At 38.6% G+C, this 19,996-nt stretch overlaps 1 protein-coding gene across 2 annotated transcripts; it reads right to left on the bottom strand.

Moving 5' to 3' along the window:
• Nucleotides 1–920: 920 nt before the first annotated feature.
• Nucleotides 921–19,253, bottom strand: LOC133807047 (protein disulfide isomerase-like 5-2). 2 transcript variants are annotated; one of them, XM_062245186.1, is made up of 5 exons: nucleotides 18,927–19,243; nucleotides 18,262–18,365; nucleotides 17,538–17,908; nucleotides 15,706–16,013; nucleotides 921–1,621 (listed from the first exon to the last, which is right to left on the bottom strand). In XM_062245186.1, the coding sequence occupies exons 1-5, from the start codon at nucleotides 19,140–19,142 to the stop codon at nucleotides 1,307–1,309; spliced, it is 1,314 nt and encodes a 437-aa protein (XP_062101170.1). In that variant the 5' UTR covers nucleotides 19,143–19,243; the 3' UTR covers nucleotides 921–1,306. The 2 variants fall into 2 exon arrangements, with proteins under 2 accessions (XP_062101170.1, XP_062101169.1); XM_062245185.1 differs by lacking the exon at nucleotides 921–1,621 and adding an exon at nucleotides 7,536–7,973 and having other exon boundaries at nucleotides 18,927–19,253.
• Between the last annotated feature and the right edge of the window lie 743 nt (nucleotides 19,254–19,996).

Genomic DNA, 19,996 nt, shown 5'->3' with positions numbered 1-19,996 from the left:
AGAGAGAGAAAGGGATAAAGAAATATAAGAAAATAGTTTTAGTTTTTTTAGGTTTAGGGTTAGAATTTAGAAATTCTTTTTTTTTAATAATTGGGTTTCGGGTTTATCCCGAACCCAAACATGTATTAAAATATAAACCTGAACCTGACCCAAACATAAGTCAGATCGGATCGGATTCAACTCGATTTTGTCGAATTTTCGAAAGAAAAAAATGGGTTTCTCAGGCTCAGGTTGGATGAGTTGTTCGGAATTTTGAGTTTTGCTTGTCAAATGTTCACTTCTAACTCCTAGATTGTGTAACTCTCAAATCTTGTTACAGATGTGTAATAATACTAAAAAAATGGACTTGTTTTTTGATACAAAGAGTATATGACTTGTTATAATACCAAAAAATTCAGGGATAAAACTCTACAAAGATGATAGTTTTTGGCTAAAAAATTCATATTAACGTTATATATATATGGCATTTCTAATTGTTATTTATTTTATTTTTTAAAGGGAAATAATTCTATAGATTGAGAGACAAATCCTCTCCCACCCATGATGTGTAATAATACTAAAATAATGGACTTATTTTTTTTATACAAAGAGTATAAGACTTGTTAAAACACCAAAAAGTTCATGGACAAAACTCTACAAGGACACATTTATATATATATATATATGGCATTTCTAAGTGTTATTTATTTTATTTTTTAAAGGGAAATAATTCTATTGATTCGGAGGCAAATCCTCATCCACCCATATGTAATACATTCACTATCACTAATCTCAATCATCGAACAGACACAACTCATCCAGAAGCTTAAAAGACTAGATCAGATTGTGTAAAAATATTTTTAAAATAATATAAAAAATTGTGTCTATTAATCCTATCCCATAAATTGAATTATACAATTGTGTAAAATTATACAAAGGTGTTATTCAAATTGAACCAGTCCGAAGGGTATATCTATTTTTTGTAATTATCATGCAATCACTCGTCTCAAATTATCAAGCAAAGCATTCAACGTTTGTACCCCTCGACCTCAAACGAATAATTACACTGTACAATACCTCCTAATTCGCTGCATAAATAGCATATCCCAAGGTCCAAACACCATCATAAGCCACAAGAAAAACACTTCCATAATCTATTATTAAGAAATTTATAATAAAAAAAAAAAGAACAAAAACACCCTAACTTGGTTTTGGATAAATTACAACTTTTTGAGAAACTTTTGTACCGTAGGTTGGTCTTGTTGGCCCATCCTTCTCGGTTTCACCTATTTGAACTAGAAGATTATTTCAGTCAGAAAATCACTATTTAGTCTTCCTTTTCCCCAGATTTAAGTTCCTTACTTTCAGTTTCAGGGACTAAACGGCTAAATTGATTCCCTTCCTCTTGAGTGCCAACCCTGAGTGGTTCTTCATGTCCTTTGATGATTAGTATAACCATGATAACCGCAACCACAAAAACAATGAGGTACACAGCCTTGATGCTGATTAGTGAAGTTATGAAGCCAAGCATTGATGGACCACTGATTCTTGTCTCTATTGTTCTCCCTTCCCTGTAACCTTCAAGAAATCGCGAGACTTGTGATGCCTGATCTTCTTCATCAATGCTTTCTGAGCCAATAACCTGTAATCGAAACAAAATTAATGGAAGAAAATAACATTAAAGATAGAATTATTAAACCAGTATACTAAATTTTTGGGAGTGAATTATTCATTTATTCCACTAGAAAAAAGTACACAATACTTTTTACACAAAAAACCAGAAAATAACATGTTAGAACCAATAATATAATATGATTTCCCGTCAAAACCAGATCACACAATAGCCAAACACAGAAAAAATGAAAGAAAAATCTGTATGTATTCAACCTCCTGGAATTCGAGAGCCAGGGTCTCTCCCAAAACCGGTTACAGCACTAAAACCTTCACACCCCCTACACACTTCGCACTTGCAACTTATTCTATTACTCTAGACCTCACTCTAAACCGTGCACTCACTCCCATACAATACCAGCCCTTATAACTAACTCCTAGCCACTTTTTGTGCTTACCTCACCTTTCTTTCTCCTAGTGTACACATAAGTAATAGGAGGCCAATCAATACCCCTGCCCAAAGTCTCACCTTGTCCTCAAGGTGGAAAGTAATGTACTGCTGCTTAATGACATTAAAATCTTTCCAAGTTGCTTTAAATTCAGGCAGTCCAACCCATTTAATCAACACTATAGGTTGTTGTTTCTGTGTTCCGGGGTGAACATCAACAACTTGGTCAGGTTCTAAGGTCCCATTCCAGCTCTGCCGTGAGGTCCCTTGGAAGAGCAGTAGCCACCTGCTGTGGACCAAGAGCTGCACGGAGCATGGACACATGGAACACAGTGTATACCTGAGTCTGGTGGCAGCTGAAGCTTGTAAGCTGCTGAGCCTATGCGAGCTAACCCCCGAAAAGGACTAAAAAATCGAGGACTGAGTTTCTCATTCTTACGTTTAGCTATGGACCGTTGACGGTATGGCCGAAGGTTAACATACACCAAATCCTCCACTAAGAACTGTAACTCTCTCCTCTTCTTGTCGGCCTGCGCCTTCATTTTTTGCTGAGCTCGATAAAGATTCATCTTCAACAGCTCCAGAATCTCCTCTAGACTGCAGCGTTTGTTCTACAGCTGATACCTTTGTGCTAGTGGGCTCGAAACGCAATAATGGAGGAGGCTCCCGTCCATAAACAGCCTTGAATGGGGTCATCCCTGCTGACGAATGAAATGATGTATTGCACCAATACTCAGCCCAAGGAAGCCATCGTGCCCACTATGATGGTTTAGTACTCACAAAGCAGCGTAAGTACGTCTCAAGGCAGCGGTTCACCACTTCGGTTTGCCCATCCAATTGAGGGTGATGCTGAACTTTGCTCAAGATTCGTCCCTTGCAAACGGAACAGCTAAACTTTAGAAAATTTCTGTCCCATTCTGACACAATTGATCTCAGCACCCCATGGAGTCTAACCACCTCACGCCCAAACACTGCCACTGTAGGAGCTGAAAATGGGTGACGCAAAGCAATGAAATGGTCATACTTTGTAAGACGATCTATTACCACAAAAATCGAACCAAATCCATTGGATCCTCAATGAAATCCATGGAAACGTCTTCCCAAACTTGTCTAGGAATCGGCAAAGGTTGTAACAAACAAGCTGGAGACTGTGCTAAGTATTTGTTCTGTTGACATATAACACATTCAGCCACAAATTTCTGAACGTCCCTCCTCATACCTTGCCACTGTAGGTCAGCCGCCACCCTTCGCAATGTCTTGAACATTCCCAAATGACCCCCCACGTTACTGCAGTGATATTCTTGCAAAATAAGTGGAATAAATGAGGAACATGAGGGTATAACTAACCTACCTTTGAATTTCAAACACCCCTGGCTGTAAGTGTAGCCATTACTTGCTTGACCCAATTGAACTTCTTTGATAATTTTGGAGAGCAAAGGATCAGTCGCCACATGAGCTAGCAAGTCAGGGATAGAAATCACTGTAGAAGCCGAAATTGCCACTAACTCAGCCCCTTGATACATCCAAGACGAGGCATCAGCCGCCTTGTTTTCCAATTCCGGTCTATACTGAATATCGAAATCATACCCCAACAACTTTGTGAGCCATTTTTAGTGTTCTAAAGCTACCAATCGTTGTTCCAAAAGATACTTAAGGCTTCGTTGGTCAGTGCGGACCAGAAATTACCTGTCTAGAAAAATGAACTCCATTTCTGAATTGCTAACAAGATGGCCATTAGCTCTCTCTCGTAAACTGACTTAGTACGGGCTCATGAAGAGAGTACCTAACTGAAATAAGCTATTGGGCTCTGTTGCTATACGAGGACAGCACCCAGACCACATCCGGAAGCATCCGCTTCCACAATAAATGGGGTAGGAAGTCGGGTAAAGCCAGAACTGGTACCTTGCACATAGCTGACCTAAGGTTCTCAAAGGCCTCTTGCACCTCTTGATTCCACCCTAAAGCATCCTTACGCAACTCATTTGTTAATGATCCATAATTCTTGACAAACTTGCAGTAATACCCTGTGAGGCCAAGGAATCCTCGCAATTCGCGTAGGGACTTCGGGACAGGCCATGTCTCCATAGCTTTTAGTTTGCTGGGGTCCGCTGCCACGCCCTCAGCTGAGATAACATGGCCCAAGTATTCCACCCGAGACTGAGTAGACAAGTATGTTTTGGCATTGGCGTACAGCTTGTGTTGTTGTAATCTCTGTAAAACTAACTCCAAATGTCCCCTGTGTGCTTCCATTGAAGAGCTATACACTAATATGTCATCAAAGAATACCAAAACAAACTTGCACAAAAAATCTCTGAATACTGTGTTCACGAGGGCTTGGAATGTGGCTGGTGCATTTGTAAGGCCAAAGGGCATAACCATGAACTCATAATGCCCTTCATGAGTTCTAAAGGTCGTCTTCTCAACATCCTTCAATGAAACTTGAACCTGATGATATCCAGACTTGAGATCCAACTTAGAGAAAATCGTGGCTCCGTGTAACTCATCCAAGAGCTCGTCAATCACCGGTATTGGAAATTTATCAGCCACCGTCTCACGATTCAATGCCCGATAATCTGCACAAAATCTCCAACTCCCATCTTTCTTCTACCAACAAGACCGGCTTGAAAATGGACTTGTACTAGGCCTCACTATACCAGATTTCAACATCTCCTCAACCAGCCGCTCAATCTCATCCTTTTGCACTTGAGCATAGCAGTATGGTCGAACCGATACATGCCTTTCCCCTTCCCGAAGGGTAATGGTGTGTTCTCTGACTTGCAGAGGAGGTAACCCCGAAGGCATCTCAAAAATAGACTCATGTTGGTGCAGTAGTTCTGAAATAACCCCTAACATCTGCTCATTCGAAGTCGGCAATTCCGTTGACAGTGGGCTAAGTTGAACCCAATACCCTTGTCCCTCTTGTTGGACTGCACGAATCATCATCTTTATACAAAATGGTGAATGAATTGTATATCTTATTCATGCAAATCACATATTTATACAACACAAGAGAAACTAAATTAGGAAGGTACGAGAGAAAATAAGAAATAAAATAATTACAATTGACTCTAATTTCTAGCTAATTTACAACTAATATTCGAACACTCCCCTTCAAGCTGGAGCATGGATGTTAATCATGCCCAGCTTGTTACAAAAATAATCAACCCGCACCCCATTCAAAACCTTTGTGAAAATGTCCCCTAATTGTTCTCCAGTCTTCACATATTTTGTGGAGATCAAGCCTTGTTGAATTTTCTCACGAACAAAATGACAATCAATCTCAATGTGCTTAGTTTGCTCATAGAACACAGGATTTGAAGCAATATGAAGAGCTACTTGAAGTCTCAAATCCTACTTCAGTCAAAAGCTAATATAACCATATTATCTCACACATAGACTGTGCCATAGCTCTATATTCTGATTCTGCACTAGATCTAGACATAATATTTTGCTTCTTACTCTTCCAAGAGACCAAATTTCCCTCAACAAAAACACAATAACCTGAAGTGGATCTTCTATCCACCTTGAACCAGCCCAATCTGCATCTGAGAAACACTCAATCTGGGTGTGTCCATGATCCGTGTAAACAATACCTCGTCCGGATGCTCCTTTCAAGTAACACAAAATTTGCTCTAATGTTGCCCAATGATAAATTGTTGGAGATGACATAAACTGACTGACAACACTAACTGAGAATGCAATGTCTGGACGAGTCACAATAAGATAATTCAACTTTCCAACTAATCTACGATACTTCTCAAGGTCTTCAAATTGTTTTCCATCACTAGTTAGGTGCACAGCAGGATTCATTGGAGTACTACAAGGTTTTGCTCCTAATTTTCATGTCTCAGTTAACAAATCAAGTACATACTTCCTTTGAGATAGAAAAATACCTTGTTTACTCCGAGTGACTTCAACTCCCAAGAAATACTTGAGCACCCCCAAATCCTTCGTGTGAAACTAGGTATGAATGAACGATTTAAGGGATGAGATGCCTCTAGTGTCATTTTCAGTAATAACAATGTCATCCACATACACAACCAATAAAATAATACCGGCAACTGATCGTTTATAGAACACAGAATGGTCGGACTTACTTTTCAACATACCAAATTTCTCAACAGCCTGACTAAATTTATCAAACCAAGCACGAGGACTTTGTTTCAGACCATATAAAGATTTGCGAAGACAACAGACTCGCCCTGACTCCCCCAGAGCAACAAACCCAGGAGGTTGCTCCATATACACCTCTTCCTGAAGATCTCCATGAAGAAAAGCATTTTTGATATCAAGCTGATGCAAAGGCCAATGATGAGTAGCTACCATTGAAATGAACAGCCGAACAGATGTCAGTTTAGCAACAGGATAGAAAGTATCACAATAGTCTAATCCATATGTTTGAGCATAACCCTTAGCAACATGACGGGCCTTTAATCGAGCAATTGTGCCATCTGGATGAACTTTAACCGTGAATACCCATTTGCACCCGATAGCCCATTTTCCTGAAGGTAAATTAACCAAGTCCCAAGTACCATTCGCATCTAAAGCATTCATCTTTTCTATCATTGCATCATGCCAACCTGGATGAGATATGGCTTCACGAACAGTTTTAGGAATCGAAATAGAATCAAGAGAAGCAATGAAAGAGCAAGAAGAAGATGACAAATGATTATAAGAAATAAAAGAAGAAATAAGATAAGTACATTGGCGTGTACCTTTACGTAGGGCAATGGGAAGATCATCGCTGGGGTCCAGATCTGATGACGAAGAAGCAGGTGCAGGACATGAAATAGGAGGTGGACGCCTAGAGTACACTTTAATAGGAGGCGGAGGAGGTGGAGGAGGTGTAGGCATGTCAAGAGCTATGACCGAGGCAGGTGGAGGAACAAGAGACTGTCAGAACATGTGTCAGGCATAGAAGATGTGATAGAATATACTAACAAATCATCATCCTCCCCCTGACAAGTAGGAGTAGGTGAAGACAAAAAATAAGGTGTATGTTCCACAAAAGTAACATCAATAGAAACAAGATACTTGTTAAGATCAGGACAATAACACCAATATCCTTTCTGAAGACGAGAATAACCAAGAAAGACACACTTCAATGACTTAGGATCTAATTTGGTGACATGTGGACGAATATCTCGAGCAAAACAAACACTGCCAAATTTCTGAGGAGCCACTGGAAACGACTTACCAGGAAAAAGAATTTTATATGGGATCTCACCATTAAGGGCAGAGGATGGCATGCGATTGATAAGAAAATATGTTGTGGAAACGGCATCGGCCCAAAAAGGTTTAGAAACTTGCATTTGGAACAAGAGGGCTCGTGCAGTTTCAAGAAGGTGTCTGTTATTCCGTTCTGCTACACCATTTTGGGAGCAGTATCAACACAAGAAGTTTCATGAAGCATGCCATGAGAGATCACATAAGATTGAAATTGAGCAGATGTATATTCTTTGACATTATTATTTCGCAAAGTACGAACAGAAACATTAAATTGATTTTGAATCTAAGCACAAAATATAGAAAACTTATAACGATTTTTCATTAAATATAACCAAGTTACAAGAGAAAAATCATCCATAAAAGTAACAAAATACCTGAATCCAGGTTTAGACAAAATAAGAGAAAGACCCCAAACATCAGAATGAACTAACTCAAAAAGAACGCTAGCACGTTTATTGACTCGAGAACTCAAACTAACACGATGATATTTGGCAAACTGACACGACTCACAATCTAATGAAGACACCTTACTATATTGGGGACAAAGACTCTTGAGCAAAGGAAGGGATGGATGGCCCAAACGACAATGAGCTTCAAAAGCGGAAGCGACACTCAGACAAGCAATAGAGGTTGGTGGCAGTGGATCAAGAACATACAGGCCGCCAGATTCATATCTTTTACCAATAGTCTTCTTCGTCATAAGATCCTGAAATAAACAAATGATCGAGAAAGAATGAGATGCAACAATTTAGATTACGAGTGAGTTGACTAACAGAAAGCAAATTAAAGGATAAATTAGGTAAATGTAAGACTGACGACAAAGTGAGCAAAGGTGTAGGAGCAACAGTGCCAGCTCCAAGAACAGAAGATGGTGACCCATCAGCTAAGGTAACAGTAGAAGTGGGACTATAAGACTGAAAAGTGGAAAAGAGACTCAAATTACTTGTCATGTGATCTGTGGCACCAGAATCAGGATGTGGAAAGAAGGCATGCATTAGATTTACCTGAATCAGCAATCGCATTGACAGAAGGAGATGAAGACTTAAGTGATTCCTGATACCTCGAGAACTTGGCAAATTCATCAACAGAAATAAGGACTGATTTGTCAGATGCATCAGTAGTGCTTGCAATATTAGCATAATGTGTTTGCTGATTTTTGAACTGTAACTTCCTACACTCAAACTTGATGTGGCCTGGTTTCTTACAATAGTTGCACGTAATGCTCCCGGAATCCGGTGTTCGATTGTCAGGTCCTTGTGAATTACCTCCTCTGTATCCACTTGGAGTAGAGTTTTTCCATGGTGCAGAATTGTTACGACTCACCAAAGCACTATTAAGAGGAACCGAAGAGGTTGTTTCGGTGCGAAGAACATGGGTAAACACATCTTGTAAAGAGGAGACATCAGAACTAGAAAGAACCTGTGACTTTGCAGAGTCAATCAGATGAAAGTCCTGCTAGAAAGCTCATAATAGTCATCTGCTCTCGTTGGCGCTGTTGAACCTTTACATCAGGACTAAATGGTAGCAACACATTAAGCTCTTCGTAAGTTTTCTTAAATGACATAAAGTAATTCATAAGAGATTGATCTTGTTTCTCCTCACGGTAAAAAGCTTTGCAAACATCATACATCCGAGACAGATTGTCTTTTCCAGAATACAAAAACTCCAAGTAATCCATTAGTTCTTTAACCAATTCACAGTGATTAATCAAACTAATTATCTCATTGTCAATAAAATTCCAAATTTGGAGAAACAAGCGAGCATCCTCCCGTAGCCACATCTTTCTTGAATCATCTTTTTCGTTTGGAGGATCATCACTCAAATGATCATCTTTGTCAATACTTCTAAGATAAAGCCGAACCGTCTTACTCCATTCCAAATAATTTGAACCAGTCAATTTATGGTCCGTGATTTTAGACATCACGGGAATCACTTCAGATACAACTGCTGATTTTGAGTCTGATTTTGTCTCTGCCATAATCTCGAAAGCAAAAATTAAAAAGAAAAAGGTAGAAAGCAAACAGCAAAGAAAGAACACCCAAACACGAAGAAGTCAAAAGTATCAAACCACAAACCGAGAAGAACCACCGGAGACAAATGCAAGAGGGCCAAAAAGGGAGCGGAAGCTGACCGTTGCCGGAAACACAGTCGGACGCACCTACACGCGCTAGCGCGTGGGGATGAACGCAGTGGTAAGTGGCGGCGCGTGGGGACCACGCGCGGCGATTCTGATGGCCGGACTCTGGGGTTTTGACGATCGGCGGCTGGGCAATCCGTCTATGTGGGCAGTGAGAACTAAGACACACTCCAAATAGGGTTTCCGAAAAAGGAACCCTAAAACAAAGAAGAACCAAACCCAAAAACACAAACCCTAATTTTGAATCTCAATATTCGAACCCTAATCAAATTTGCTCTGATACCATGTACAAAATAGTGAATGAATTGTATATCTTATTCATTTAAATCACATATATTTATACAACACTAGAGAAACTAAATTAGGAAGGTAGGAGAGAAAATAGGATATAAAATAATTACAATTGACCCTAATTTCTAGCTAATTTACAGCTAATATTCTAACAATCTTCAAAGAGATTTGTGACATACACAAGGTCGGGTCACCTTGTAGAGACACCCAAGCACCTGAAACTTCAAACCACATAGTCATAGAGCGCCAATTGACTTGCATGTTACCTAGTGTTTCCACTCATTTGAATCCCAAAATAGCATCAACTCCCCCCAAATCTAGAGGCAAAAAGTCTGTGACCACCTGCAAAGTGCCCAAATCCAAATTCACTTGAGAATAGATGCCCTCTGTCCGTACTTTACTACTCGAACCCAGCAACACCCTATAACAAGTTGTGGCTGTAATAGGCAATTTGGCTGCCTTGACTACTTCAGCAGAAATGAAGTTATGTGTAGCCCCACTGTCTATGAGCACAATCACCTGTTGCTGGCCTATCTTCCTTGCCAGCTTCATAGTGTGAGCTGAGGATAACGTTGCTAAAGTCTCCTCCGTAAGGTCTTCCATGGACAAGCCCGGGGTTAAGGGTGGAGAATCAATACTAGGGGCTGCCTCTTCTTCATCCATCATTAGCATCACTTGGAGAAATTTCTGCTCACATGCATGCCCCCTATGAAATTTCTTATTGCATTTAAAACAAACTCCCCGAGCTTTCTTGTCTTGATACTCAACGTCCGTAAGTCGCCTTGTGAATGGTGGTTTCGTCGGAGTAGAAGTTTTTGTGGATGCCGAGCTCGACTAAGGCGTACCCATTGTAGCAGTCAACGAAGTTGTAATCACACCCTTGGCTGAGAAAGGAGTAAAGGCTGGCCAAGAAATAGAAATTGGGCTCGGGGCAATTTTTGGGCCTAGTGCTGGTGGTTCAAGGCCTGTATGCAGCAGCTGGTGGCTCTCCTCCACCCTTTGGGTCGTTTCCATTATTTGGGCCAAGCCCATCGGCTGTAAAATGTGAAGAGCCCCTTCGATATCCTCCTTCAACCCTTGACAAAGCTTCCTTCAAGTATATGCTCCAGTACACCTGAAACTCACGACGCCAAGGCTTCTCACCTCACACAATGGTCCTTCACCGTTGTTTCCTGGGTCACTAACAACCACTCTCCACCATCGACCCCACTGGCACCGTACGGAATCGCAACAGCAGCAAAGTCTTTAAGGTCATCCATGAGGTAATCGAGCGCCTCTGGTTCTCCCATTGGAACCAAGATAATGCATCTCCTTCCAGCCCTATAATTGCAGCTTCAAGCATGTGTGCCTCGGATAAACGGTTCAAAAGAAAGTACCTCTCTACACGAAAAATCCAGCCGCCCGGGTTGTTGCCGGAAAATAGCGGCAGCACCATTCTTGGTGGTCGATAGTCTCGACCGTAGCCATGGTCGCTGTGAGACCACAGGTCTCCCGTCTGCGATTGTTAGTGATGAGGTGGTTGGAGCTCAGTAGGTTGAGGTCCCGATGTCGACAACACCTCTGCATCCACTGCCTTCCTTTGCTGATCATTACTAGCGGTCGTGGGTTCTGCACGTGGTTGTTCTGATGCTTGAATGAATTGAGTCATATGACCCACCAGAAAGTCCATTTTCTTCTGCATAGTTGCAAACTCTAATTTCAGAGTGTATCTCTTGCGGCAGATGCTGAAAATCCGATCGAACGCCCATCAACTCAGATCGGAAACCCAATTGCAGGCTCTCCAATCGCTCATCAATGGCTTCCAGCGGAGTGTCCTTCGGTGCCATGGATAGTACTGGCTCTGGTACCAATTTGATATGATTTCCCTGTCAAAACCTATAGGAAATATTGGTGTTTATTAGCTTTTATAGCTCGGTATCCTCTTAATTAGGAAACCACTATGTACAGATTGTGTATTTCTATATTTAGATTATTTGATAGACTGTCTATAATATTTGTAATTACTGGAATATTTTGGTATTAATTTACCAAATATTTCTTTATTTTGTACAGTACTTATTTAAAAGCATGTTTACTCTCAATGAAAAATTATCAATGAATAATTTCTACATGGTACCAGAGCCACTACTCTCACTCTAAGAATCATATTTTTTCCTCTTTCTGCTCTTAGAACTCGCAAGCAGCCTTTTTTTCCCTCAGAAATTGTTGCCTTCTCTCATTGCTCATGGCCACCTTACCCGTTCCCACCATCACTGATGATACCTCAGCCGACTCCACCATCAACAAGAGCTCTTCTAAAGTCTCGTCTAATGTCTCTCCCACTCCATTTGACTACCAAAAATCTCTCCAAATCACCATCCATTAGCTGAACAGTCAAAACATCTTGCAATGGTCTCAATCTATTCAGATGTACCTTCGAGGTCGTGGGCGCTTGGGGTATTTGACTGGTTCCACTACTGCACCTGACACTATCGATTCTTATGCTAAATAGGAATCTGAAAACTCTCATTATGGCTTGGCTTATCAATTCCAAGGAGGTTGACATTGGTAAGACATTTGTTTCTTTCAACTGCTCAAGAGGTTTGGGAAACCGTTCAGAAAGCCTTCTCAGATTTGGAAAACTCTACTCAAGTTTTTGAACTCAAATCGCGACTTCGGGAACAACGACAAAACTCTCACGATAACTCAATATTATGGAGTTCTTTATAATCTTTGGCAAGAGATTAATTTATTTATGCCCCTGAATGGAAATGCTCTGATGATGCCTCTTTTTATCAAAAAATGCTTGATCGAGAGAGATTGTTTGATTTTCTCCATGGCCTTAACCGAGATTTGGATGAAGTATGTGGGCATCTCTTCGGCAAAAATCCTCTTCCCACTATTCGTGAAGCTTTTTTAGATGTTCGTAGGGAGGAGAGCTGCAAAAGGGTCATGCTTGGATCTCTAGATGTTGTTGAATCTGACCAATCCGCTCTTGTTGCTCGACGCTCCAATGATGGTGCTAGAATTCGTCGTAAACGACCCTGGTGTACTCACTGCAACAAAGTTGGCATGTCAAGGAGAAATGTTGGGTTCTTTATGGGAAACCTGCTAATTGGAAGCCTCGCCCTTCTGCCCGTAATTATTCTGACAGCAAGGCTTTCACCGCTGCATAACCCGAGCCATTCCCATTCACTCCAGCGCAGATTACACAACTCCAAGAGCTTCTAAACATGACTCAACTGCACAATCTGATCCATCACCATCCTCTTCCAATCCAGGTATCTCCGCTGCCTTTACTGCTCAAAATTCTACCTAGATTGTAGATTCGGGGGCTTCAGATCACATGATCGGTTAGTCCCATCAGTTTTCAACATACACCCCTTGTCCAGGCACTCAAAAAATTAAGATTGTTAATGGTTCTCTTTCTTCTGTGGCTGGTAAAGGGTCTATACATTTGTCATCTAATATTATCCTTCATGATGTTCATGTTCCAAATTTGTCATGTAATCTTCTCTCTGTCAGTAAGATTACTCATGATCAGCAGTGTTTCGACTCATTCTCACCACTTGGTTGTACTTTTCAGGGTATATCCTCGGGGAAGACGATTGGGAATGCGAAGGCATGTAGTGGGATGTATTACCCTGCTTCTTCACATCTGACCTCAAAGAAAGCTTCTTCAGTGTCGGGAAACGGAGAACGACTGACCAAACGACCCCGAACTTCATCAAGATTACTGTTCAACCCAGTAAGGAATTCAAAGACCCGCTCCTTTTCTAATTGTTGGCGCTGGAGTGTGGTGCAGGGAGCACATAAAGGAGTGGTATCCAGATACAAGTTGAGTTCCTGCCAAAGGTCTTGTAAGTCTGAGAAATATTGGGTTACAGTGTGAGTACCTTGCTTGATTTCTTTGAGTTTGGTACGAATCTCAAAAATCTGAGAGGCATTTCCAAGGTCAGAGTACATCTTTTTAGCAACATCCCAGACTTCCTTAGCAGTCTTAAAAAATAAATACCTGCGACTGATTTTTGGAGCCATCGAATTAATAACCCATGCAAGGACAATAGAATTCTCAGCCTGCCATACCTTGTCAGTGGAGTCAGTCAGAGGAGGGGCAGAAAGGTCACCAGTGAGACACCCAAGTTTTCCACGCCCACAAATGACCAACTTTACTGACTGTGCCCATTGTAGATAATTTCTACCATCAAGTTTGTGGGTTGTGATGTGAAGAGAGCCTGTATCATGATTGTAAAAGGAGCCCATGGAATTAGAGGACCGACTTTGGGCCTGCATTTGGGTTGTCAGCGGAGTGGGCCCACTGGTTTGAGATGAAACTTCCTCACTGCTGGACATAGTAACACGTGTTCTAGGGCTTGGGCGATTAAACTTCTAGGAGGTCTCGATTGTGTGTGCGATTGAAGTGTGGGGGCTGCGATTTGGATTGAAGACTGAGGGGCAGCTTTGTGCGATTGGCCTGAACGGAATATGGGACAGAGATCAACACCGGACAGGAGCAACGAAGGGCACCTAGGCCTAAGTGGCGTCGCAGATACCACAAGGAGCAGCGGACTAGATCGAGAACACCACTGGTGTGTGCGGTTTCAGAGAACGCCGAGGATACCGAGGACTAGAGGCTACCGAGTAGTCGCCGAAAGTTGCAGAGGTGACCGGATCCGACCGAAGAAGAGGGAGTGAGAGTCGTACGACTCTGATACCATATAAAAGTTTGTAAGAGAAATTTTAGAAAAATAAACTACAAATTACAAAAATAATTACAAATCTTCTAACTAAGGAAACTATTACTTTTACAGCTATAATCAAATCACAAGATTTGATTTCCTTTGATTTTCTCTTATCTGTCAACAATTCTGCACAGTACCTATTTAAAGGTATGGTGGCTCTCAATGAAAATAATCAGTGAATAATTTCTACAAAACCAGATCACACAATAGCCAAACACAAAAAAAATGAAAGAAAAATTTGTACGTATTCAACCTCATGGAATTCGAGAGTGAGGGTCTCTCCCAAAACTGGTTACAACACTAAAACCTTCACACCCCCTACACACTTCGCACTTACAACTTATTCTATTACTCTAGACCTCACTCTAAACCGTGCACCCACTCCCATACAATACCAGCCCTTATAACTAACTCCTAGCCATTTTTTGTGCTTACCTCACCTTTCTCTCTCCTAGTGTACACATAGGTAATAGGAGGCCTATCATAATACTGAACTAAGAAAAGCATGGTCAAATGACGCACATTCAGTCAAACTTGATCAAAAAATAATTTACAACCATTTTAACTGTGCTGCACCATTAGACTGCTTGGTTAGATAATACTTTTGAAGCAATAATAACATGTAGAGGAAAATATGGAAGTGGAAAATGATTTGGAAGATTATTTACTTTATCAATTTCTAATATATCAACTAGACCTTACTTTGTTCACCTTATTCAAAGGGCAGTAATAGTCATTCCATTCACTTCCTATTTTACCATACAAAACTATTGGTTATTCCCATCACTTTTGATCCATAAGTATAAACATTTTATTGCCCTTTCTTCAATCACATAATATTTGGATTGAAAACATATGTTAATCTTCAAGTAGCATTCTCCTCAGCATCTTACAATCGTGGAAAATGGTGGACCAAGATGTTTTTTAACATATCTAAATCAGGTATAATGAAAAATACAGAGGGCCAAAATAAGACATATAGATGCTATCCACTTTTGCTAGTTTTCTAGTTCTGCAATGAAAAGACACCTCATGGACTCAAGAACTACCCAACTAAAATGACAATGCCAGCTTGTTAAAGACACGTACATGCATCCCTTTTAGCATAATCTACATTTAGGTACACTTTAAGTTGTTTTATCAGGGTGAAGGTCAAAAGCAAGGACAACCAAAATTAATTAATTCACTCAAAAGGAACTAAATCCCATCTATTCACAATCTAACCCGAAACTAATATTTGCAGAGCTAAAGATATCATTAAAGATAAATAACGTTTTGTAAGAACTTACAGTAAGGTAATCCTCATTTCGATTCCAAACAACCATTTTTGGCAGTTTTGTCTTCTTATTGGCACTGAATGTATTAGCAAACTCTTCCCATTGTTTGATACTAACATAAGCAAATACTAAGTCTCGATTTGCAGATGCAGCAGACTTTAATATCCTAATCAGTTTCTTTGACTTCTCTTCGTCCTCATCCTCTACAATTGTCAGAACAATTTTCCTTTCATCATTGTCCAACAATTTTAACGTGTCATAGGTTATTGGCATAGCCAGAGGAAACATATTCTGCTTTACAAAATCCTCCAAAAACTCCACTGCACATTAAAAGGCAAGGTTGAGCAAGCAATTACTTTCCTTTCAGAAAGAAAATGAGAAAACAATTACTGAAGATTATTAAAGAGAATTAGGAAAGAATTAAGAGACTTGTTTTAGAAACGAGGGCATGTTCAATCAGAATTGAAGAAGTTTGGGGCACATATAACATATCTAAGTTCTAGTTACTGACAAAGGGAACTTTTTAACTAAGCTCCAATATGTTTATTAGTTCAAGTTAAAGCTTGGAAGGCAGGAAACGACTAGATGCTTTTCTGGAAAGTAGATGTTTCAATTGGGATGTAGGATGGGTTTGAATTCGTGACAACATTATTCTTACTGGGATAACTGATAGGGATTATGTGTATAAGAAGGATGTGATCATTGGTTGGTAAGTTTTTTTTATTATATATATATACATATTTATAAGAAAGAGAGATATATTGAAAAAATATGATATAAATCATCTTAGTTAGATCCTAACAGCCAATATAGACTATTGCAAACTATATAAAATATTGCAACAAATAGTGCAAATAAACATATACACTACTCAGCATAGGCTGATTAAAAGCCACAGCTGCCAGTCACATAACAGCATCGAGAAGGATACGTCATTGAATTCCTAACTATTGAATATCCAAATGGCCATTGGCCACCCAGTGTTGAACATTGGTTGGTAACTTGTCTAACAATTCATTTTCTTGTTCACACTTGAGAATGGTTCTAGGACCTTGGATACAGTGAGGACATTCTTAAATTAGAATGATGTTTAATATATCCTGATGTTTAATATATCCTTCAGATGGATATGAACCAGTGCCATGTGGAGTTCACTGCATTGATTTCACGAATCTTCATAAAACACTATTTGATTGCTAGTTCAACCCTTTGTGCAATGTGCTTGGAAGGACAGAATGTAAAAGCTTCCTAAGAGGCTAAAGTGCTTGGAAGGACAAAAAGTACAAGCTTCCTAAAAGGCTAACCTAAAAAACATACATATTTCTTTCTAACTTCCACCCTATTCAAAACGGAGGACTATGAAACAACTTATTTGCAAGTAATGTATGAACTACATTATCCGAACCTTTGATTTTTAAAATATAAAATAAACAGGAAACAGTACACCAACCTAATAAATTGGCTCCCTCAAGGAAATTCAATTATAAAATGAAAAAAAAAAAACCATGCCTTTTCCACATCTATATTTTCAGGTAAATGCATACTTATATTTCTTAATTAGAAACAGAACACACTATCCAATGATGATCAATTCTAAAATTTTGATTAGCTAAATGTGATTACAGCTGATGACTTCCTGTTTGAAATGCCTTTCAAAGCATCTCAAAATATATGGAAAAGGTTTCTGAAGCAAAATGCAGTGCCTCCAAATGCACAGAATGGACAAAATAATACATTAATAAAACTAACTCCATTTTCTGAATGTTGAAAGAAAACAAAAGTTTTCAGTACCAACTTAATTTAAGAAGAAAATTCAATAGGACAGCAGTTATAGAAAAATAAACCTTCAAAGGGGCCATAGAAGACGCTCTGTTCAATGTACCTAGGATGACGGACAACCAAAGCCGGAACTTTGTCAAAATCATACAAGACCATCATGTTCTCTGAGAAATCCTTTGCCACAGAAAACCATGCTTTTTTCGTGTACTTCGTTGCCAGATCTGATAAAACAGATCCATTCAATCCAAAACCAATATATATGGGAAAGTCAGCTCCAGCTGCCTCGACAAAGCCACTAATAGCAGTGTCAGAATCAAGTATGGAGACATCAGGGGCCACCAATTTCTTTAGATAATGAACAAGTAAATATGCTTTCCTTGGTCCATTATAGTCCAATGGAACACCACGCACAAAGAGCTTCAAAGTAGGAAATCCACTGTAACATAGAAACAGAAATTCTTCAGCATTCGAATAAATATTTAAATCCATAGTTATGAATCAAAAATGCTGCCTCAAAATGGTTGACTAGGATGAAATACAGAGATGATACCCCAATAATCTTTTATATAATATATATATATAATTTATTACATATAAAAACATAAATATTATAAAAAATATCAATGCATTCAGAATACTAGCATATAGAACGCAGTCTGAACATCAGAGTAGGTTCGTCCAAAGGAATTCAGAACCCTAATTTATGTAAATGATAAAATAACATCACTTTCAATAACAAGCAACAGCAAAATGAAATAAAATCAAATAGAGTTGGAAAAAAGGTTATACCGAACGTTGTATTTAGTAGCAAGCCGAGTAAACTTGTCTGCATTTACTTTAGCTATCACTATAGGTTCTTTCAAAGCAGCAAGTGCAGGGGCAGCTTTATCCAACTGCAAAAGAAGAGGTATAATAGTTGTCATCAAATCATTCATTCTCATCATTATTCATAAACATGAGCTTTCAACGAAAAAATAAATAAATTAAATACTAATCAGACAATAAATAATAAGATCCAAAGGGCCCAGGCTTGACACAAAAGCATGTTGTAAACAACTCCAAACTCCAGAAAAAGAAAAAAAAAACAGTGAAGTTGAATTTGATTTAGTAGTTCCACAAAACCCATGTTTGTCAGTGTTAGAATGGGGAAATTTCTATTTTAAATATTGAATTTGGTTTAGCAATTCAACAAAAGCCCGCGTCTGGCATGGATGCAATCTGAAAATTTACATATTGAATTTGGTCTAATTTTTCTTTACCTAATCATAAATTTGAATAAATAATTAAACATATAAAATATAATTAGATCTAGAATGGTATGAGTGCAGTGATTCAAGTCTTCTGCAAGTCAATTTATACCAAATACTAATCTAAACAACACCCAGATAAAAAATGATCTTTAATGTTGCGTGTATATATATATATATATACATATAATTGAGAGAGAGAGGAACCTCAGGAGAAAGATGTTTGCAATGGATGCACCAGGGAGCGTAGAAGTCGACCAATGTATAGTTGAAGGCGGCAATGGCGGAATCGAAGTTGAAATCGTCCAACTCCAATACCTTCCCATCAACGACCCACTTCTCTGCCGAAAATGGCCATGCTTGAACAGTGATTTCCAATGAGAGCAGCAGCAGCAGCAGCAGAATTGGCACCCTCTTCTCCATCTCTCTCTCTGTTTCAGTCTTCTTCTAGTCTATTTGCACTTCCGCAGTTTGTACTTTTGTGCTGCAAAATTACATACATGCCTGGCTGGCCGTCTTAATAATTCCTCAAAGTTCCATAATTGCTACATTTATATGTTTTAATGTTCTCTCTTATTAATACATTTATAAAAAAATGTTTGATGTACGATTATTAATATTTTTTTTTAACAATCAAAACTTCATTGAAAAGAGGAGAAATTTTTTTTTAACGAGTTTACAAAAATATAATTTTTTTATGGCTTTTCTTCAAAAAATTCAATTTTATAATTTAATTTCACATATATATATATTTTTTTTTTATAAAAATTAGTTTACGTCATAATTTTAATTTTAATTAAGTTATTTAAATTAGCTGATTATTTTAGTAGTCATTTAAGTTTTTCCATTTGATTATTTTTAAATTAGTTCTATTATACAATATTGACTTAGTTAATTTATTTTATTATTTTTATATTGTTTAATGTTTATTTTTCATAATTTAATGTTATAATTTAAAATTATAGATGCATTTCACTTTACTATTTTTAATTTTTATCTTTTCAACTTCTCTTCTCGTTGACGTCTTATTTATCATCCGTCTTTGTTAAATTTTTTTGGAGAAAACTTCTTAGTAAGTTGTCTTCCCTTCAACACTAAATATTTTATTATTTATTATCATTTATTTATTGTTGTACTTATTTTTTTACTATACATAAAAAAAAAAATCAAATCAATTTTTTTGTTTTAACTTTTTTTTTTTACATTTTTTTAAAGATCATGACTATTTTTTTTCCTTGTTTGAGTTAAGTAACTAATAACAATCACGTTTTTATATT

The sequence above is a fragment of the Humulus lupulus genome, chromosome X, assembly GCF_963169125.1.
Source record: "Humulus lupulus chromosome X, drHumLupu1.1, whole genome shotgun sequence".
In the NCBI taxonomy this organism is placed as follows: Eukaryota; Viridiplantae; Streptophyta; class Magnoliopsida; order Rosales; family Cannabaceae; genus Humulus; species Humulus lupulus.
Note: the sequence above shows the minus strand (reverse complement) of the source record. Positions and strands in the feature narration are given on the sequence as shown.